The sequence below is a fragment of the Plasmodium chabaudi genome (genome assembly GCF_900002335.3).
Source record: "Plasmodium chabaudi chabaudi strain AS genome assembly, chromosome: 12".
NCBI classification, from domain to species: domain Eukaryota; phylum Apicomplexa; class Aconoidasida; order Haemosporida; family Plasmodiidae; genus Plasmodium; species Plasmodium chabaudi.
Window position 1 is genome coordinate 199,930 of NC_030112.2, and position 23,676 is coordinate 223,605.

Sequence of the window (23,676 nt, forward strand, 5' to 3'; positions counted from 1 at the left end):
TCACTATTTTTTTTTCGCTGTTTTTTTATTATTTCTGTTTTCATATTGCATTTGCTACTCCCTTTCTTTTAGGACACCGCTTAAAAGAGAAATTAACAATGAATTTAATCGTAATAATAATGCAACAAATATCAATACTAAAGATTTACTAAAATAAAAAGACGTATATAAGCATTAATTGTTCATATTTTATATATTTATCATAATACACCTATTTATGTACTCCTATATGCGTACATACGTGTATATATTCGTATAAATTACAAAAATGTGGAATATTCCAAAAAATAAAAAGATAAATATGTTTTTATACTTTATAGAGATAGTATTAATTAACAAAAAAAAAATATACAAAAAATGCATAAAAATTTATAAAAACGATCATTATATTGTATGAAAGAGAAAAGACAAAGAGAAGCCACTATGTGCATTTTCCATTTCTACGCTAATATGTATATGTAGTACATCTATATGTGCATGTATTTTTTGTTCATTAATAATATTTCATTACATGCACAATTTTGAGAAATTTAAAATTTGCATTATCCATATATGGGCGCAATTGCGTATCACAAAAAAAGGAAAAATTAATATGCAAAAGCGCAAAAAAATAATCCCATAAATATCATCATACATTGATATAGTGCATGCATATGTATTATATTCTCTTATACAAATTAGTTCGCTATATTTCTTCATCGCTTTATATCTTTCTTATTAATAGGCACCATTTTGTCTGAAATATTTTTCATATATTTTTATACCCTTTTTACACTGCTATTTCCTCAATCATTCTATAGTTTCATTTTCCCTTTTGAAGACAACTTTTTTCGTTTCCGATGCAATAGACTCCTGTTCCTTTACATTCCCTTTTTCTTTTTTTTCTTCTTCTTCTGATTCATCTGATTCGTCTTCCGATTCTTTTGAGTCGTCGTCAGATTCTTTTGATTCATCTTCAGACTCTTCGGATTCTTCTTCCGATTCTTCTGATTCTGCCTCTGGTTTTTTTTTACTATCTAATTCGTTAACATTTTTTTTATTTAAATTTTCTGCGCTATTAGAATGTTCAGATTCTAAAGTTTTGTTTGATTCGATTGACTTGCTTTTGTCCTCCTCCTCATCACTTGATTCGTTTGATTCTGAATTTTCGCTTTTATCTGAATTTGTATCGTGATCAGTGCTCTCTGAACTGTCACTACTACTATCTGCATTGTTAGTATCTTGAACCTTTTAGGATAAAAAAAAAAAAAAAAGAAAACATATAATATAAGCAATGCATCAATATAATGGATATATAAAAGGATTAACATATTAATGAGAAAAAATATATGCCATACTGTCAAGAACTCCGGATTTTCGATAAGCAATTGCATGCACTTATTAGCCATAGGTATGCATTCGACAAATAAAAAATGTGTTTTTTTGGGTCTAAAAAAGGTGGGTGCGAATATTTTCCCTAATGTTTCTATAGTCATATTATTTTCATTTGAATATTTTGAAACAGTCTGAAAGAATTGTAATATACACAATATACAATCTCTAGTCCCTGGTTTTAATTTATTATATAATTTTTTAATATTTTCTTTTATTGTTTTATTTGATGCTGATACTGTTTTTAAATGATATAATCGAGTAAATGCATCTTTTCCTAATAGCCCATGCTTTTGTGTATCTAGAAATAACCTAAAGGAACATACCAAAGAAGGAATATTACTAAAATCAGTTGTAGGTTCTCCATATTCTATATCTCCTATTATATTATATATTGTATTTGCATCTGTTTGTAAATAGAATAAATCTTTTGTTGTAATTGTCTCAGGTTTGCATAAATAAGTTAAAAAATCTACAAGTATAGAAGGGATATGTTTAAAACCATTATAGCTTTTTCCAAATCGTTGACATAATATTTCTAAATCGGCAGAAAATGGTGATATAGGTATTCCTTCTGCTAATAATACTTCTTCATTTCTTTGTACAATATAAGGAAAGTGTTTTAGATTTTCAGTTGGATTGATATTTAATTTTAAAAACAGATCTTCTAATTTTTCGATGTATTCAACTTTTTTCCAAAATTTTGTTGAAACAAATGGGGTTAATATAGTTAGAAGAGATTTGGAAAAAAAGCCACTATGCACTAGGTATAATTTTTTCAGGTTTTTTTTATATATCCTTGGCAAAGTATCATACCCTAAAAAGAAGATAATATATGCATAAATATTTTCGTATTGAAATCGTTGCAAAAAATGAATATATGCAATATTAAGATATATGTTTATAACTCGAAAAAGGAAATTAAAACAATACAATTTTTACAATAATAATCAATCAAATTTCATGTCTAAAGTGTAAGGGATCATTCTCTCGTTCCGAAATGTATATGCATGAATTTTTCTTACATTGCTTGGCATATGCATATACCATATTGCTAAGCCAATTTGTGTGTGTTTCGCATAACACAAGCACATAATTCTCTTTGACAATAGGATCTAAAGTCATGATTACATATCTCCTAAAAGATAACATAAAAAATAGGAAGCATTATATATGCAAAGGTGATAAAAAGTATATACATTTGATGTTACAAAACAAGTATCATAATTTAAAAAAATCCATTATTTTTCATTCTGTGATTTATTAATATTTTTAAAATGAGATAGCGTAATTATATATGCTACCCATTGATATGCACATTAAATATTTTCGTCGAATTTATATTTTATTTATGCTTATTTTTTTATTTTTTAAATTACAATGTTTTTTCAGGATCCGATCCAGATGATATTATAAAACAAGGAATCAGTAAAACAATATGAGAACCATATCCATCTTTTCCTATTATTTTTAGTAAGTCTGTATTATACAGCCTGACAGGGACAAAAATGGGTCATACATATAGGTAAATTATTTTATACATATGCATAGATAGAATTAACTCAGTGGTTTTAAAAATGGGCATAAATGATAATTCACATGAATGTATATGCAAATAATAAGTAACAAAAAAACACTGAATGTAAATTATTATTTGTATTTTTTATAAAAAATTATATACTCATCAAAATTTTCGGCTTGTGATTTCTTCAGCAACTTTTCGTATTCCAGTAAAATTTCCTCAGGAACTTCATTATCGGAGTCAAACATTTTTTAATTATAAATGTTAACAGTAAAAAATACAACAATAATATGAACAATATTGTACATATAAAAAAGTGGGGACACAAAAAAAAAGTAAATAAATCAAGTAAATCAAATAAATGAAAGATATATATATATTATATCTTCATTTATTCATGCTTAAAAATGTACAAAAGATTTAATCCCCTTTATAATACGATGGTAATAACATTAATTCATGCAACTTTCCGATTTAACTTCATTTTAAATTCTCATAGCTATTTATAACATTTTATGAATAGCGGGTTGTCTTTTTTTTTTTTTAAGTAATTAAATAAAAGAAATTTTCCCTCTTTTTTATATCCTTACATAATATTTTATTATCTTTTATCTATGAATATGTTTCAATTTAAAAAAAAATAAGCAAAACAAAAATATTAAATCCGCAAAATAATATACATATGCTAATTCATTTAAATTTCACATATCAGATTTTTCACGAAACTTTTATTTCATTGGAATGATAATAAAATAACACATATATGATATTGTTTTTTTCTCTCTTTTTTTTTTTTTTAAATTTATATAAATTTTCAAATTTAAGTAGGGCATGTATATATTTTTATATTATTTTTTTTTTTTACATTTTTAAAAATTTTTTAAAACATAGCATATTAATGATATATCAAAATAAAACAAAACATTTTGTTTTTTTCTTGATTTATGCTCTCTTTTCATAAAAATAGAATTAAGCTATTTATTGTGTTTATTATAATTATATTTTTTACAATAATTATACGTTAAAATGTTATTTATAAGTCAAAGGTCACACCTATGATAGCCAATAATGTTTAACAAATTTGATGGCTAAGCTAGAGCTTTTTTATCATATCTCAAACTTTACAATCGCAATCAATCACTATATACATACGGCATATCAATTCGTATAAGTACATAAACATCATACAAGTATAATGCTCATAACACCGTCAATTTATGGAGAACTTCCCAAAAATATAGCTAAAAGCATGTTCTTAAAAAAGGTCAATATATACCAATATAAGTTATATTTATTTTATATATTTATACACTATCAATATGTGTGTATGTTGTAATAAAGTCCAAATAAATACATGGTTATTTCCCCATAATAAGGAAGGACTTTCATAGTTGCACACACACAACAAAACATATATATTTTTTATTCTAGCTATAAAATAAAATCCTCAATAATCATTAAGTATATATGTATAATTATTCTTCATAACTCCTAACTTAATATAACTTGTTTGTTATGTCTATATTCTTTTTATTTACCTCAATACATATTTATAATAGAAAAAGGTGAAATATTTTTATTTTGAAATTATTATCATGTATACATATTCTTATATAAAATGTATGAACTGTTCATGTAAAAAAGAAAAAATCTAGCCAAAATTATGAACATAATAGTAACCGAAAAATAAACAAATTAACAAATCAAAGGTATCATCACGCTGCACATATATTTTTAATTCGAGAGGTTCTCTGATATTCTATAAGTGTTATAAGGATAAAAAAAATACATTTAATATCTTTAAAATAAATATATATTCATAATTTAGCTATTTAGTTATATATATGATTATGTTGAAAATGTATGTCCTATGTGTGCGCGCGTATACACTATATATCTTTGGATTTTCCCAATTATACAATATTTTTTATTTTTTTTAAATTTTTAATAAAATAATAAAAAAAATATTTTTCTATAAATAAGTAAATTACTCTCATTTATATAAAAAAATGGTAGTAAAATAATTAATATTAATTTCATAATTTTTTTTTTTTTACAACATATGTTATAGGCAACTGGTGCGTGCAACCAACGGGATTTTAAAAATAGAATTGCAGATTTCACCTGCAAAACAAAGCTGATTTTTGGATTTTTAACAACATAATACTAATTTAACGAATCATTTTAAATATAAAAATACATATAACAAAAAAAATTCTAATTATTATCCTTTTACCCCTAAAAAATAAATATATAAAAATATAGTATATATACCTCAAAATATTTCACGCACATACCGCAGACATAATCGTAGACTCCATATTTTTTTTTTCGCATGTTGTTTTTTTTATATTTATTTATTATGCATATTCTAATTCACTATCATATATTTTAAAAAATAAATACATATTTAAAATACATATAAATTATGTATATATTTTTTTTATTTTCTATTTGAATAAAAGTATTTTTAACTTTATAGAGTATTTTTTATTTTAAATAATATATCATTCTATTAAAAAATAGAAAAACTAAAAATAAAAATGAAAATTTTCTATAAATATAATATGTTTTTTTTAACAGCGACACATTTTTATAATTATTAAAGTAAGATGTAAATTTCTACAACCATTGTATTTCATAATATTTTTTTTTTTTGTCTACATTTTAATTTTTTATATACCTGTATTTTTATATATATAATAATTTTTTTCCGTTTTTCTATTTTGCCTATTTTTATATTAAATTATTTCCTTAACAAAAAAGTGATGGTTCTTTTAACCAAAGATGAACAGTTTCTATTGTAGAATGTGTATAAACATAGTTGAATTATTTCCCAAATTTTCATAAATTTTAATTATATGATAAAAAATGTACATAAAAATAATAATAAATTGAATGATATATTTTTATTTTAATTAAAAATAATTCTTCTTTTCAACATATAGACAATTTTTTTCACATAATTAAATAAGTCAAAAAAGGTGGCAAATAGAATTTTAGTAAATAAAATTCTTTATATTTGTCCTCTATATTTCCTACAGTTTTCATTTTTAAGCTTGACTTAATTTTTTTATCCGCGACAACCAAATTTTACACAATTTATAGTAGTTAAAAAGTTTTATGCCCTCATGAATTTAAAATTACAATGATATAATAGACAGAAACGAATGTACTATCGCTAAACATCAAACATACACATCCACAAATAAATGCCTGCATGCCATTAAATATACATATTCAGAAATTTAGACAAATCATATATAACAATATCAAGCAATTATTTTATGTATAAATAATGAAAATACATAGATATGGAGAGAAAGAGTGGAAAAAGTAAATATATGCATTTTTTGCCTATAATTAATTCACAAGCAAAATTAAATATATTAGAAAAAAACAATGTTTTAGAAAAGGTTCATATCTTACCAATAAAAAAAAGAAGTTCAAATTATCATGAATTATACAATAAATTGAATAAACTAATTAACGAAAAAAATGTATTGTACGAAGGGGTTGTTATTAGTTTAAAAGATGGTTCTGAAAGCTCCGATTTGAAAATAAGTAAAATTCCAAATATAAATGAAAAAGAAGAAAATATAAAAATAAAAAAAACAATAGACAATGATGATGTTTTTGGAATTGATAAAGTTTCAACAGATGAGAGCTCTGCTGATGAAAGTAAGACATGTAACATGCTCCTTCCTTTAAGTGATGATGAAAAAAATAAAAGCATAAACAAAGCTGATTCAGACATTTTAAAAAATGATCAGAGAGAAAACATGTCACAATTACTTGACAATAATGTCGATTATGTTATTATTAATTGCATACCATCAAAGGGTGTACTTAATCATGATACTTTGATTTATACTGATGGAAAATATGTTGATTATTTAAAAAAAATTGAAATAATAATAATAAATGATAAAAATTATAAAAAATATGAGAAAACCATTAAAAGAAAATTTATTTCTTTCAAAAAAATGGTACTTAAAAAGAGTAACGAATTTTTTAATGGGGCTATGTCCTTATTCCCATTATATTTTAATTTTATTCCTGAATTGTGCATGTCAAAAAGTAGAAATAAAGTTTCAAAAAACGAAGAATCCTCAATAGAAAAAATAACTAATCATAGCACTATTAACGAATACAATACAAAGAAAAAAGCGACAAAAAAAATAAATAAAATTGTGATACAAAATTTTTTGATGAACCATTTAATTCCTTATTTTAAAAACAACAGAAATAAATTATTTTACCCTGGAAAATTATTTAATGTAAATAATTTTTCTTTTTTAGTTTCAAAAATAGACATAGATATAAGTGCTGGTTTTATCGATGATTTAACTGTAAGTCTTTTAAGTATTGATATTGCATAGTTGTTTATTTGCTACTTTTTTATAACATTACAACATATTAACTCTTAATATTTTCACATAATGCAGGAAATAAACCTTAGAGTCGATTCCTATGAAGAATATAACAACGTCCACATTGTTCCTCTTTATGATACTTTACCAACAACATATAACTATAATTTGTTTATAGATTATATAAAGCCATATATAGAGAGACATTATTTAGATACGTTTTCTCTTTATGATACATTTTTTTATAGAGGTGTACAATTTAAAATTATGGGGGTAGACCCAATTGATATGAAATGTGGAAAAGGAAGAATAAGTGCGAATACATCAATATATACTCAAGGTTCAGTAAAACCAACATTTTTTGATGTCATATCAACTAAATCATTTAATTATATTAAATCATTACCATTTGAATACAAGCCTTATGCAATATTAAATATTTTACAGCACCTCGACACGGATTCATTATTAAGATTATTCCCGTCGGCAAATATAAATATGGAATCCTCAACAAAAGATGAGCAAACCATACTAGATCACTTAACCCCCCTTATGTATGTATATAATAAAGAAAAAACTTCTTACGATACAAAAAGGATTCTAATTGGAAAGAATAATATGCATACCGAAAGTAACAACAATATAATAAATGAACAATGTGCAGTTTGTTTTGACAATTTCATAAATGAAGATAAATGTATTAAATTAACTTGTCTTCATACATATCATTGGAAATGCGTAAAAAATTGGTTCAGGTTCAATTTGACCTGCCCCTGTTGCCGTCACAAGTTGCCCATTTAAAATGAATCCCCACAAAACCAAACCTATTTATGTTTCCATATTTTATATTTTCCATTTTTATTTGTCATTTGTTTTATTTACATTTCGGGATATGAAGATGCACCATTTGAATCGGTACATCTGAAAATCCGCTTTTGTCTTTTGTTTTAGTAAAACTTCAATATTGTATATATATACATATAACATATAAATTAAAAAATATTGTTTTAAATAATCAAATATAATCTTTCCGATATAATATTACGATTCGAAAGTAGTGTAATATAGATTAAAACAATGAGCTAGCTAATAAGAAAAAACAAGGTAAAATGAATATACTATATATATAGGGTGTTTCCTAATTTTAAATAATCGTTTTAAAAGTGATTTATATACAATATTGCATGGATGAAATATCCTGGTGTTAACTCATTTCGATTGTTAATATGTTTTGTTTAAATGCGGCCATAAAAAATGTTGGCAATATACATTTCACGAATAAAAAAAACGGATACCAATTTGATCGTTCATTCATTTCGGAATTGATAATACGCAAAATCGATATGCAATACATTTTTATCATTTTTTTATAATTATTTTAACAAATGAAAAATTAAAAATCATTTAAATGAAAATTTTTTTGTAATTTTATATAATTAAAAAATTTAAATACCATAATAATATACCATATAAATACGCTAATCAATTTATTTGGTATTTTTCAGCTATTTATTCTTTTTTTATAAAATGGATAAAAATATCTGAAGTAATGGCTGAAAAATCCCAAGTAAATTGATTATCGTATTTATTGTGACTATATATGTGACAGCTTGATTAGTAATGTCTCAATAAGTGATCAATAGTGATCCTATAATAACGCCATATAGGCATTATATATAATTGAATTAAGCTAGATAGCAGTTTATTTTAATTTCTTTCAAAACAAATACGAAAATATGAACTTTGTGAAAACTTATATATATAAACAAGAGTATACAGAAGAAGGAATAAAAGAATTGGAAAAAGATGCAAGGAGTGTAAAAGAAATTGATGAAAATAAAATTCTTAAGGATTTACCCGAATTTAAAAGAGGTAATAACTTTTTAAGTTTATCTGAACAATTAGAATTAAACAAAAATAACAAAGGGAATACAACAAAAGAAAATCAAGACAATTCAAATCTATTAGATATCCCAAATCTAAATGAAGAAAATATAGACTTATATGGAAATCATGAAATATTTGATAATTACAGTTTTGAAAAAATTCAAGAAAGAGAAAAAGAAGTTGCTAATGAATATAAAGAAGCAATAAAAGATTATGTTAAAAAAAAGGAATTAAAAAATATAACATCCCATGATGATATTTTGAAAGACGATATTAATCATGACTTTAAAAAAATAAAAAAAGAAATTATTAATAAAAAAAAAAATAATAATGAGACAAAAACAAATGTTAAAGCTATAATTAAAACTACAAAAAAAAAAAACGATAACTCAAATTCTGATAATAAAAATGGTCAACATAAGGAATTATTGAAAAATAATGAACAGCCCCAACAAACTTCTTTTCTTTTATCTGGATATTCGGACAATTCAGATGATTAGCCACGCATACCATTGGGAACTTACACTTATGGCATTTGAATAGCATAGCATATAGCCTGCTTTTTTATTTTTCTACTTTATCATTTTTCTACTTTATTATCTTTCTGCTTGATAATTTTTCTACTTTATTATCTTTCTTACTTTTTTGTGTGTACCATTTCTTTCCATTTTTAGTTTTCCAACCGTTTCGCATTTCCACCATTGAGGGGAATGCAAATAAAACTCCCCATGCATTTTCACATAATTTGTTTAAATATTATATTTCACAAAAAATGTCATAGCATAACCTTAGTTTACTTATTTTGCTATTTTATACCTTTTCAAAAAAATAGAGGGTTGATATGTTCACCTTGCATTTGATTATTTTGTATGGGCAACGTTTTATAAAGTATAATTATTTTTTTTCATTTTTCATGCCATTTTTCATGCCATTTTTAATAATTAAAAAATGAATAAATTTGGAAATGTACCAAATTGAACTTATTTTTTAAAATTTTGTGAAAAAAAACGGTATGAGAAATATTGGGTATAAACGGTCAAGGAAAAATAATTTTAAATCAAGCCCCTTAATACGTAAGGAAAAAAACAGAAAATATGTTACTGTTATTATTATTACTACAATTATAATATACATTTTTTTACATATTCTATTAGCTTATTTTTAGTGCGGTTTTACCAAAATATATATTACTCAATAAAAATTGAACAATAATTCATTTTAGAAATAATTCAGTTAACTTCCCAAAGCGTTTTTAACGAAAACCTTTTTAGTAACAAATAGGGAATCAAAAATATTCCTATTTTCTATATTTCACAATTATAGAAAACTATACAAGGATTATTGTACATTGGCACCGGGCTATTATTTCTTGTTTGCTCCCACTTTTCAAGCGCAATCAATTTTACAATGGTCTTAAAAGATAAAAAAAAAAAACTTCAATCCTTACGATATTTAAAAAAGAAAAATAAAAATGCAAATACAAATGTAAATAGGTATCCTGAAAGAGAAACCAATTCAAAGGAAACAAAACAAAATGATAGTGACGAGAATAAACAAAACTATTTGGATGATGATGATTTACCAAGCTATAATAGTAATGATGATGCATTAATTAAAGACAAGGATCAGTTTTCATATATTCTAAATTCAGATGAAGAACCATATGAAATCAAAGAAGAAAATCAAATAAATATATCAAATAAAAATAAACAAAAAGAGTTCCACATAAATTTTGTATTAACATCAGTAGCTTTAAACATTCCACCAGGAATGGTATAATAACTTTGTAGCCATTTACACAAAAATTGTAACTTAATATTGTTTCTTATTTTCTCATTTGAATGACAGTTTTATGGTTTTTCAAATTTGACTACACCTATAAAGTCTACCACTTTTTCAGTGACATATTTTTTGGTATCCTCTTTTTATTTAACTATTACAATGGAGTACTATACATAATAATACTATTTTTTATAACCCCTTTTATTTTATTTTATTTTTTCATTTTATTTTTTCATTTTATTTTTTCATTTTATATTTAGTTCCATGAAAATGTATGAACTATGTGTGTATGCTTATGCATGTTTGTTGTTTTTGTTATTCTCATTTTTGCGTTTAAGGTTTTATTTCACTAACTTCTACTTTGTGAAACCCGCAAAAAATGCTTAAAATAAAAAAAATATTATTTTAAAAAATAAGTGATTGCACTTTTTCCTACTCATGAATCCTGAGACTAGTTCTCGACATTTTTTGTAAAACATGTTTGAAAATAAATCTAAATAATATGTGCATATACCTAAAAAAATTCAGAAAAAGTATTGCATTCATTCCACTATTAAATTATAATAAAGGAAGCATTTGTGTATACAATTTTAATTACTCATATTTAATAATATAAAAAATGTATAAGCAAAATATTTCATAATATAAAAAATGCATAAACAAAATATTTCATAATATTCTTAGTATATAATAGCATATGCTATGTACATATAAATGGGAAAGATGAACTAAAAATGATTAAAATACGACGAATAAATTTATATAAAAAGATTAAGGAGAAGATCCCTTATGGAGTTAAACAAAGCCAAAACTATAAAGATGCAAAAAAACAAGAAAGATTATCTTTAGAGGCTAATAGGAAATTAAAAGAAAGTCGAGGTATGTTATTAGAGGGAAAAAAAAACTTATTCATGTGTTTAAGGCAAAATAGTGATATAAATTGGTATAGAGCTGGTCAAATTTTAAAACATTTAGAAATCCATCAAAGAGCTAAACCAGAAATAACTTCAAAAATGAGAGAAAAAATTACAGATATCGCTAATTTTGTAAAAAAGGGAAGATAACACTTAATTTTTTATAAACATACCCCATGGATACAAACTTTGATGTTGTTGCAAAATTGAACAACCGAAGTTATCGCAAAATTGTTATACACTCTGGTCAGTAACAATTAATTGGACTATAATGAACTGATTTAATGCAACTAAAGAGGGTATTTTCTCATTTATTTAAATGAATTACCATGTTGTAATTGTACATGATATTCGTTTTTTTTTTCATATTATTCTATCGTGCTATAATACAATACTTTATACCTTTTTCATGTGTGTTTTTTTCCAAATTGCACACATTTGATTGCAAATAGTAATCCTAGTTTGGTTTACAAAATAATTCATGTTATTTTTTAAGTATTTTTTATTAATAACTATGAGTGTAGATAAAAACATGATATGATATATTTACAATTATGTTTATTAAAAAAGGAAAGAGGAAGCATAATAAGAGTGAAAAATAAAATAATTATAAAGATAAAACATTAAGATAAATTTAATAAAAAAAAAAATTAAACTAAATTAAATTAACACATAATAGCATTCATATGTATAAACACCGCATGTATTGGTACGTACACACATGATACGCACATAACACAAATATACGTATATACATACGTACATATATAATATTAATATGAAATATTATACATTAATAAAAAAATAAAACATATTAATACTATTTGATTAAATTTTCAAAAAAAAATAAAAAAAAAAATTAAATTACTAAGAGACAAAAATTGAAGAAAGAAAAAAAAAAAAAAATCAAAAGCGAAAAAAAAATACATAATAATAAACCCGTAATGAAAAAATATGTACATACATAATAGGAAATACATATCTTATATAATTTATATGTATATCGTATTATTATGTATGATACTATATTTTTATTTTTCGAATCTTATTCAGGTTTATTTTTTCCAAATAATTTAATACTTCATATATTTAAATCATTATGACAAAATAATGTTACAATTTTTGTCAACAACACATTCGATTTATATCCGTTTCACACATTCACAAAATAATTCAAATAAATAATTCCAACTCCATGCGACAAATACATATACATATAAATATTCATGTGCTATTATGTACACGTAAAATAATCCTCTAACTTAAAAATTTCATATTACTATTCTGTTTTAATTTCCGATTTAGAATTCATATAATACATCGATGAATCATTTATATTTCCATTCCCATCTTCATTTGCATATCCATTAAAATTGGTACCTCCATTTTGATCATACGAATTATTACTATTATTATTTTCACCTTGAGTATTATTACCCATATCATTATTATTGTCATTTATATGATCCATTAAATTGTTTATCATATCTGGATTCATATTCCCATGGTTATTATTATTGTTTTGGATTCCATAAGTTTGATCTATCATATTATGGTTAGCCATTTCATTATCCATCTGACCATATACAGAATTATTATTATTTGCAGCATGATTCATTCCTCCATGTTCTAAATTATTTTTATTGTCATCAATCAAAAAATTGTTTAACGAATTCATTTTTTCTCCTGACGCATTAGATCCATCTATATTTGGTACATAATTATTTATATTATCACCATGCCCAGTAACATTATTATTTGCAATAATATTTCCTACTCCTCCTGTATGTAAATTATTAAAATTATAGCCATTCATATGATTCATTTTATTAACTTGATTTATATTATTATTCATTGGGGTTCCGAGATTCCTCCCATCCATTCCTGTATTATCATTTTCTAAATTAGGATCTTTTCCATTTATATTTGATGGATCCATTATTTTATTATCATTGGGTGCATTCATAACTCCATTCGGGTCTAATCCATTTATTGCATTTAAATCAGCAATGTTATTCATACCTGGTGGTACTACAACCATACCATTATTTCCAACCCCAGGGGTAGCATAATTTTTAAATGCACCGATATTCCCCGGATAATTATTATTAATTGGATTTGATATATTGCCAATATTAGAAATATTTCCAGAGCTACCTCCATGCATATTCATATCCATATTTGGATTATTACCAACTGCCCCGTTTATCATTCCCATATTATTCATCATATTATTATTCCCAAAATTATTTGAAGTAAAATTTGATGCATTATTATCAACACCACCATTAGCAAAATTATCTTTAAAATTCATATTTATCATACCATTTTGATTGTTTCCATTATTCATCATATTTTTGGCATCAACATTAAATATGTTTAATAATTCTTCATCTGTAAATGGAACAGCTTTATATGCACATTTAACAGTATGCACAGCTAAACTATGGGCTTTGTTGAATCCCCATTTTTTTAATAAATATTTTGAAATTTTAGGTTCTTTAGAATTCTCATTTTCTAAATATTTAGCAAACCATGAATATGAATATGGATCAAATCTAACTCCTTCAACAGGTGTCAATGCATTAGCTCTTGCAGTTAAACTTTCCATACGTCGACCTCTTGGAGCTCTAGTTCTTTTTGTAGGAGAAAATTCATTTTCACTATCTTGTCCATCACTATGTGGAATTTTATTGTGTACACCTCCTCCTATAGTCCCAAGCATTCCATGGTGTTGATATGGATGACCTCCAGAATTTGTTATGTTACTTCCTAAACCTTGCCCATTATTAAAATTATGCATATGTGGTAATAACATATTTCTATTCATCCCTTTATTGGCTCCATTAGTATGATCATTCATGTTATCATCGTGATCTAACATTGAACCATTATCTAGCATTCCATCTAAATTATTGTTTAAATTGTTATTTAATAAACTTCGTCCTCTTTTATTTCTATTTTCAGTTGTTGTTGCACCAGCTTGTTCAGCTTCCAATCGACATTGGATAGCTAATTCTTTAGCCTTTTCAAAGCCTAACTTTTTAATTGGAAATCGTCGCATTTGAAAATTTTTACCAATGGACCAATAAGCTAGCCATGAACCTTTTCTGTCATTATATGAAACCCCTTTCATAGGTCTAGTACAATCTTTTTCATATGAATCCATGCATTCTAACAATTCTGCATTATCATTCATTCCCCCATTATTACTAGCAATATATCCTCTTCGTATACTTTGTTCTATTTCATCTAATGAAAGATGTGAATCTTCGCTCAGTTTTCTTTTCGGTGGTCTACCTCGACCCCTTTTTATTCCTTTATTTGTTTCACTTTTTAATAAATCTTTTTTGGTTAGTATATCATTGGGTGCAGTAACTAATGTCATTCCCAACATTGCATTATTATTTTCACCATTCATATTTCCCATATTCATAGCATTTAATTGATTCATCCCATTTAGTGCATTCATTCCACCCATGTTATGCATGCCATTTATTGCATTCATATTATTCATACCATTGGGGATTGCTCCGAGATTATTACCATTGGCCATAATCATATTACAATTATTTCCCATCATTGCATTATTGCTTCCATTAGGGATACCGTTATTATAATTTGGATCCATTTCATTACTACTCATCTGAGTATTTATAAGACTAACTTTTATTAATTCATTAGATATACCATCCATTGCTTTTCTACCATGTACATGAAACATTGGCTTGCATCTTGCACCTGCCTTTTCTGCTTCTTGTCTAGCTTTAACAGCTAATATTCTGGCTTGCTCAAAACCATATTGTTTAACTGAAAAATATTTTCTTATTTCTCTTGTATTATCATTCCAGGCAGCTAGCCATTGTTGTTTTTTAGGATTAAATCGAACACCGGGAATTCTTGGCAAATATTCAGGATGACCTTCAGTATTAGGTTTATTCCAACTATTCATTGTATCATTTTTTTTTATTTTTTCAAGTTTTATATTATAATTTTTATTATTTATATTGGTACCATTGCTATTCATTCCGATCATGTTATTTCCACTATTGTCATAATCTTGAGGTCCTCTTCCATTCATACCATTATTATATGCACCATCTAAAAAGTTGTGATCCATCATATTATTTTCATCCATATCTGAATCATATAACATTTTATCTTTTAAATATTCTTCTTGATAATCGTAATCCGATTCTTTATTATTATATTTTGAAGGATCGTCATTTTTATTTGTATTATTTTTATTTGATTTTAGTTCATATTTTTTTAAGTAGGATAAAAGATTATCGGCATCTGCATTGTTAGGATTATCTTGTTTATCATTCATCATATATTTTAAATTATTAATAGATTCATTTGGCAATTTTGTTCGCATAAGAAAATCATAATAATCGTCTATCATATTTTCATTTTGATCACAGTAATTATTCATATTGGCTCCATTGTTTAGAAAATTATTTTGATTTATAACTTTTCCATTAATACTTAAATTTGTATTATCTTTTGATGAGCCTACTACGTTAGCTAAATTAAAACTATTATTTACATTGTTATCATTGATTCCATTTCCATATTTATTATTATCAAAATTAGAATTGTTACCATAGTTTAGTTTTTTATTTATTATAGCTTCTTCATATTCATTGTGTAAATCATAATAGTTCATATAGTTATTTGAATTTTGTTGTGAATCTGCTGCTCGTAAAATATTTAATTGTTGTTTTAAATAATCACACACTGAAATATTCCAAGTAGATGGTAATTTATTATAACTTAAACATGGACCGAATACGGCTATATAGTTATGTAAATCGACAACTGTTAGTGCATTTCTCAACCTATTCAAATGGTATAAAAATGATATTTTTTCATCTGAATTATTTGAATCAGTACACATATCCTTTAAGATAACTATTAATTGTTGTTTACATATTTCTACTAATGATGGTACATCTAATTTATCTTGTTCAACATAATTCATATTCATTTCATCTTTTTTTTCATATATTAATTCATTTTCTTCACCTTTAATATTATTTGAATCTTCTGCTAGCTTTTCACTATTTTCATTACCATCTTCGCTTTTTGCATTAATATTATTTTCGCTAACTAACGTTTCCATATTTCAAAAAAAATTCATTAATTACAAATATTTCTAAATATCTTTATGGCTACATAAATTGATCTAACACTTGTGTACTTTTTGATACACGTATAAAAATTCACATTAAATATTGTATGGGTATATAATGTATATATAAAAAGGCATATATTTGTATTAAGCTATACCTTCATTTATACATTATATACATATATAGTTTTGTTTGCTTATCTAATATGTATATGACATACCCTTTATATATAAATATGCGAATCAAATTATTCGTATACATATATATATGTGTATTCTTTTGTTTTATTCGATTTTTATAATTTTTTTTATCATATATTTTACGTGTTATATATGTCTTAGCATTCTTCAAAAATATGCAAGCATCTTCTTAAATTGTGAAAGCATTTATATAATGAAATTAAGAGTAGATATAGTTTTTGACTAATACCCTTAATATATATATATATAAGAATGTAATTCACAATAATATAGTTGTACTAATGATTAATCCATGTTAAAGCTGCTGCATTTTTTTAATAATAACACAAGTACATACAAAATAAATATAAAATACACACTCTCGATCTATATAGAGAATATATATATATCATTGATACGTAAAAATTATATAATTGCAAAATATACAAAAAAAATGCATATGGTTCTATATATATATATATAGTTCATCAAATTAACAAAATAAGTGGTTCATTGTTTTTCATTAAAAAGTTATGTATTGCTATCGTTATTTTCTTTTTTTCTTTTTTTTGATTTTTTATAAACATATATATAATATAATATCATTCAGTCTTTAGTGCATTTACCCATTTTCATATATATCACGTGGAAATTTATTAATAAAACATATAAGTGTATATAATAGTTGTATACATGCACGCATGTATATCTATTAAAAATAACATGCACTTATATTAACAAATATATATGACTATTTATTGTACTATCATATATGTGTAATATATAAATATACAATTTAAATATGTCCTTTAATTGCAAAAAATTTTCATGTATTTTTAATTAGCACATGTATGTGCAAATATTGTTATAAAACGAACAAATATATAAGTATGTATAAGCACTTGTATGTATATATTATATATATATAATTGCAAATAAATATACATAATATATCCAAGCTAAATGTGTATGCATATATATATATTCAAAATTCAAAACAAAACTAAAGATAAAAGTATATATTCTTATTAATTCTGTAATATATATGTTCTTGGCTTATTATCCCTTTTTACGCTTTTATTCGTTTTTTTTAAGTTTATTTAATAACCTTTTGTGCTATCCTTTCGTTAAATTATTCTTTTTTTTACTCTAATTTTCTCGTTTCAATTCTAAAATTATATATATTATTGTATATTATATATAATTTTTTTTGAGCACTTTGCTTTCTTTTTTTATGTTTTAAGTTATATATTTACATTTAATGTGCATAAGCAAATTTACGGAAATCAAAAAAAATTATTTTCAATTTAAAATCATAAAACATAGAAAAAAAAAAATTCTTATTACATGATATTAATTATATGCATTTGAATATTTTTTTTATGTTTTTATTAAATATATATTTAATAGGGCTATATATATATGTAAATACAATTTTCAAAAAAATTGGTGGAGCTTTTATGCTTGTAATATTCTTAAAAAATATTCTGCCTTTTTATGCATATATAAGCATATATGTATATATGTAAAATGTCCATATATATTATGTAATGTATATATATATATATATATGTAAGCATAATACCATATTTGTTACAAGCTTATATATGCACTTTTGTGGGTTTTTTTTAATGAATGCACTCATAAGCAAATTTTTCCACAGAAAATGATAAAAAAAATATATGCCAATATTTATGTATATGTATATTTACTAATATTTCATTGTATATAAGTTCATTCATATATGTATATAATATATTAGTAATCATATATTTATATTAAATACATTTATGAATAATATACATAAAAATATACGATTTCTCCTTATGGAAAATGCACAATGAATTATTTACATTAACACAAGCATAAAGCTTTATAAGGATTTTTACTGGAACTTAAAAAAAAAATTTTTTTTTTATAAATTTAAAATATATTTCCAAATAAGCTACTTGTAATATTTATTTTATAACATCATTATTTCTTTTAATTTAATGTATTAAGGGCCATCAAATATGTATATATGTTTCCATTCTAATTTTTATTATTTTATATAAAGTTTATAATTTTTTTTTATCGCATGACAGCTGATATTAAATATTGTTTACTATTTTTATATACGGTAGATATGCATATAATGATATATAAAAGTGTAGTATATGCATATTTTATATATAAAATAAAATGGGTATATGCATGATATTATCCAAGCATGCAGTAATTTTACCCATTCATGCGCATTCAAATATTTGTAAATTTTCTTAAATTCCTTTTCTTTTCCATAAAATGTAAATTCAAAATAAAAAATAAAATTAGAAATATATTTACAATAAAATCTAAATTAAAAATATATAATTAATGGAAAATAGTATTTAAAAAATGGTTACCATGTATATGTAGGCCAAATTATTATTCTAAGAAACATCAGGTTATAAACATAAATTATTTTTTTTCTCTTAAAAAAAAATTAAAAGGGAAAAATGGAAAAATATTCCATTGAAAATTATTGGCTAGAAAAAATAAACCCATTTTTTTAAACCATCTCTTCAACATATTTTATATTTTCAATAAAGGGGGTGGGAGCATAAACCATTATTCATATGTATGCATTTATATATCACATGGCAATGCTAATAGCTATTTTGATATTTCTTACTTTTTATGATTAAGTTGGAAATTTTCTTTTTCTATATTTTTTTCTGTTAAATATGTTAATATGTTTTTACATATTTTTTTCATCATTATAATATCCAGGTTACATATTTTGTAATAAGTTGTAAATCGTATTTTATATCTTTAAGAAATAAGTACTTATACTTTATCTTATTTTTTAATTTGGTTGTCTTGCTAGCTCTATCTAGATATATATAAATGGGCATGCCGAGATGTGAATAAAAATATTTTTATCCTATTCATTTTCACCGATAATTATTATGTCGTGCAAAATAAGACGCCCATAATAATTATGCATATATTTAATGCGTTAAATAATGTATAAAATATTGATAGCAACAGCTATGTATATAACAAATTAGTACACAAAACAGTGTCTGTATGTGCTATATAATTGTTTTTATATTCTCTTTGTTTTTTTTACTTTATATACTTATAATGATATTGGGAAAATGTTTAATATTTACAAAGAATAATTGATTTTTTTTGCAAAGTTGATATAAACATTTTATTGCCATACTAAAATGAAAATTAAAAAAGTAGCTATTCATAGTTTGAGAAACAGTTTTTATTAAAAACGTAATCATAAAAAGTTGACGTTTTAAGTTGCATTTTTCAAAGAAACGAATATTATTGTCAAACGAAAAATATTGAGAATAACAAATAGAAAAATAACTTAATAAAATAAAACATGACTTATAAATGATATTTATCAACTTAGCTTTCCTCGGAATAAGCTCTCATAAGTTTGCTTAATAATGTTAATCTCGATACAGCTAGTCTGACATAATATTTAAACAACGTAACATTTTTGATATCTTCATTAAATGATTCAAATGTTTGTCTACACCCACCAGTTAATCCGTCTATATATTGCAATGAGTCTATGAATTTATTTTGTCTTACACTATTCAATGCATATGATAAATTTAATAAATTTTCTTTTAAAACCGAATTATTTTTTAGAGCTCGGCTCAATATCATATTAGAGGTTACCTCATAGTTAATATAAAAATAAGAAAATAAATTGATTAACATTTTATATAAATAATTATTTGAATGTTCATAAAAAGCTTCCTTTACACTCAATTTATATAAATAATAAAATTTTTTTTTAATTTGTTCCCGACTATTATTAGTTAGTTTATATGTACATGTAAAGAAATTGTCTGGTAATGCTTTAAGAGTTTGTTCTAAAAATGTGTCTTTTTTTAAATGCTTTTTTAAATCCTTTAAAATTGGCTCGATAGACAAATCATGAATTATGCAATTTTGTAAATAAACCAATTGGTGTTGTATATCATTTATATACTGTAATTTCAATTGTCTAATTTGATCTGTTGTTATATTTTCCTTTAATCTATTTATATCATATGCATAAGTATTTATTTTGCTTAAGTAGCTTTCTTCAATTTCTTTTAATTCGCTTTTCATTCTATTTTTTTCTATATCTATTTCTTTTTTTGTTTTATCAATTATGCTATTTTCAAAGCTCTCTCTTTTTTTTTCATAATTTTCTTTCAACAACTTTTCTTCTTCCTTTAACATTTTTAACATTGATTTTTTTAATACTTTTTCGATTTTTTTTTTTTTTTTTAAAAAAATATCATTATATTTAATTGTTAATATTTTTTTTAATACCTCCTTTTCTTCTTCCAATAATATATTTTTATATCTTTCGTTAACTAGTTCATTTACAAACATATCAACAATTTTATTTTGTAAATCCTCTTTGCTTAAACTATTTATATCTGTTTTAAAATTGATTAACTCTTTTTCTAATATTCTTTTTATATATTTATCATTATTTATTATGTTTTCTTTTTTGTTATTAATTGGGGTATCTATTTCGTCAGTATTATATGTCTCATTTTCTTTTTCGAGTTCAACTCTTTTTGTTTTTTTCTCGGGAATTACTATAGGTTCATCGGATATGCTCTTTGCTATTATATTTTTTTCTTCTGCTTTTTGTCCCTTATCTTGATTGTTCATATTTTTAGATAATTGCACATCTTCCTTGTCCACAATATTATCATCACTTTTAATAATTACATGAAACTCGTCTTTGTCATCCTTAATTTTTGGTTCGTCATTTACAATCCCATTTTGTTCGTCTTCCATATATTTCTCTTTTTTCATGTTTTCAATTTCGTTCACCTGCACATTTTCTTCAAGTTTTATCGTGTTTTTTTCTTGGTTATCTGTTTGAAATGATAAATTTTGTTTTACTATAGTTGATGTTGTTTTGTTTCGGCCAGTGGTATTTTCATAACTATTCATATTTATATCTCTTTCATCCAAACTTTTAACAAACCATTCTGTTTCATCTTCTTTTATGTTACTGTAAAAATATGGATTATTTTTGTCTTGTAAACTTTCAACATTTCTTAGGCTAATTTGATCAGAATCGTCTATTTTAAGGTTATTATTATTTTTATGAATTTCGAAATTTTCTAATTTTTCAAAATCATGAAGTACATCTTCTATATCAGTATATATATTGTCTTTATGTAAATCTTCAATTTTTTCATCACAATTGATATTTGTATCTTGTTCATCCTTGATATATTCTTTTTCATTTTTCTCTTTTTTGGTTGCACCGATTTTAGTTTCCTTTATCCCTAGTAATGTATTTACCCTCAGTGCCGAAGTCCAAAAATTTGTGAAACTTTTTATAACAACCTGAATAAACAAATAAGTATAATTTAATAAATAAAAAACGAATTCACTAATATAGTTTAAAATAATATTTAAATTTATATTCTGTTTTATATATTTAAATACATTATCATTTAATTTGGATATAAATTGTTCGAATCTTATTTTTGTTGAGTTTATTTTTACGTGTATAATACTATTTAAATTTGGATCTTCTTCTATACGGCTTTTTATATTTTTAGCTAAATTTATACTTTCATAGGTACCATAAAATAAGAATGCTACAAAAAATATTTTTTTTAAATATGCATATGTGTATGTGGTTATATTTTCCTTTTTATTTTTTATGCTTTTATCAATTTCATTATTAATATTATCAATTTTTTTTTCATTATGTATAATTTTTTGATCGATTTTAAAACATAATTGTTTAAGTTTGAAATTAGTTTTGTTATAGTTGTGTCCAATCCAAGCAATCTCATAATTCTTCAAAACATTTTTGTATCGTAAGGTATTTCGTAAATATGTCATTCTGTTGTCTTTCCCTTTGTATGTACTCCTATCCGTTTTTTATAAAACACCGAATTGTGAACGTGCGCTTGTGCATGTATTGTTGCGAAATTGCACAGATATATATGTATACACATTTCAGGAAAATATCACTTTATATAGCACACCCTAACATAAGCATATGCATATATAAGATATATTTAACCAGTTATGTTGTTTATTTACTAAAGAATTTTACATTCTTTTTTGTCATAGCTATACAATTTAAAGCATGTCTTCGTGGAAAGCATGCTTTTATAACAGAATAATTCTTTTATTATTATATTTCATAATGTCATAATTTAATAAAGTTTTACTTTCGTATGCTTGACAAATTTTGTTTGCATTTTCTTATTGAAGAAGATTGTGAAAAAAAAACAAAAAAATGCACAAAATAAGCAAAAAAGTTAAAACAAAATTACAAACAAAATAATACAAGCTTAACAAATAAGACTTTTGCTTGCATTAAGCTGGCTGCAAATTTAATTCATACACACTAAAAAATAAGTATAAAAAAAAGGGAAAAAACAATGCTGTGACTATTTACAAAAAAATAAAATAATAATAAAATGAATATATATAGGGATACTGATTTGTTGTACGTTTTTTTTAATTTATAACATTTTCTACTTTGAT

The 23,676-nt window shown here is 23.8% G+C and overlaps 7 protein-coding genes across 7 annotated transcripts; 4 read left to right on the forward strand and 3 right to left on the reverse strand.

Annotated features, from left to right (window-relative positions):
* Positions 1-789: 789 nt before the first annotated feature.
* On the reverse strand, positions 790-3,141 carry PCHAS_1206100 (rho GTPase-activating protein, putative; the record flags this gene model as incomplete). The annotated part of the gene is made up of 5 exons (XM_016798802.1): positions 790-1,227; positions 1,338-2,188; positions 2,397-2,509; positions 2,751-2,864; positions 3,053-3,141. 5 exons carry the CDS (start codon positions 3,139-3,141, stop codon positions 790-792), a joined length of 1,605 nt encoding a protein of 534 aa, XP_016654171.1.
* Positions 3,142-6,207: 3,066 nt separating this feature from the next.
* Positions 6,208-8,067, forward strand: PCHAS_1206200 (RING zinc finger protein, putative; the record flags this gene model as incomplete). The annotated part of the gene is made up of 2 exons (XM_016798803.1): positions 6,208-7,245; positions 7,342-8,067. The coding sequence occupies 2 exons, from the start codon at positions 6,208-6,210 to the stop codon at positions 8,065-8,067; spliced, it is 1,764 nt and encodes a 587-aa protein (XP_016654172.1).
* A 935-nt stretch (positions 8,068-9,002) lies between these two features.
* PCHAS_1206300 (conserved protein, unknown function) lies at positions 9,003-9,653 on the forward strand (the record flags this gene model as incomplete). Its single annotated transcript, XM_739573.1, has 1 exon — positions 9,003-9,653. One exon carries the CDS (start codon positions 9,003-9,005, stop codon positions 9,651-9,653), a length of 651 nt encoding a protein of 216 aa, XP_744666.1.
* Positions 9,654-10,560: 907 nt separating this feature from the next.
* PCHAS_1206400 (conserved Plasmodium protein, unknown function) lies at positions 10,561-10,932 on the forward strand (the record flags this gene model as incomplete). The annotated part of the gene is made up of 1 exon (XM_739574.2): positions 10,561-10,932. The coding sequence occupies one exon, from the start codon at positions 10,561-10,563 to the stop codon at positions 10,930-10,932; it is 372 nt and encodes a 123-aa protein (XP_744667.2).
* A 737-nt stretch (positions 10,933-11,669) lies between these two features.
* On the forward strand, positions 11,670-11,999 carry PCHAS_1206500 (conserved protein, unknown function; the record flags this gene model as incomplete). Its single annotated transcript, XM_739572.1, has 1 exon — positions 11,670-11,999. One exon carries the CDS (start codon positions 11,670-11,672, stop codon positions 11,997-11,999), a length of 330 nt encoding a protein of 109 aa, XP_744665.1.
* Positions 12,000-13,128: 1,129 nt separating this feature from the next.
* On the reverse strand, positions 13,129-16,974 carry PCHAS_1206600 (AP2 domain transcription factor AP2-I, putative; the record flags this gene model as incomplete). The annotated part of the gene is made up of 1 exon (XM_727357.2): positions 13,129-16,974. The coding sequence occupies one exon, from the start codon at positions 16,972-16,974 to the stop codon at positions 13,129-13,131; it is 3,846 nt and encodes a 1,281-aa protein (XP_732450.2).
* A 3,576-nt stretch (positions 16,975-20,550) lies between these two features.
* Positions 20,551-23,022, reverse strand: PCHAS_1206700 (conserved Plasmodium protein, unknown function; the record flags this gene model as incomplete). Its single annotated transcript, XM_737908.2, has 1 exon — positions 20,551-23,022. The coding sequence occupies one exon, from the start codon at positions 23,020-23,022 to the stop codon at positions 20,551-20,553; it is 2,472 nt and encodes an 823-aa protein (XP_743001.2).
* Between the last annotated feature and the right edge of the window lie 654 nt (positions 23,023-23,676).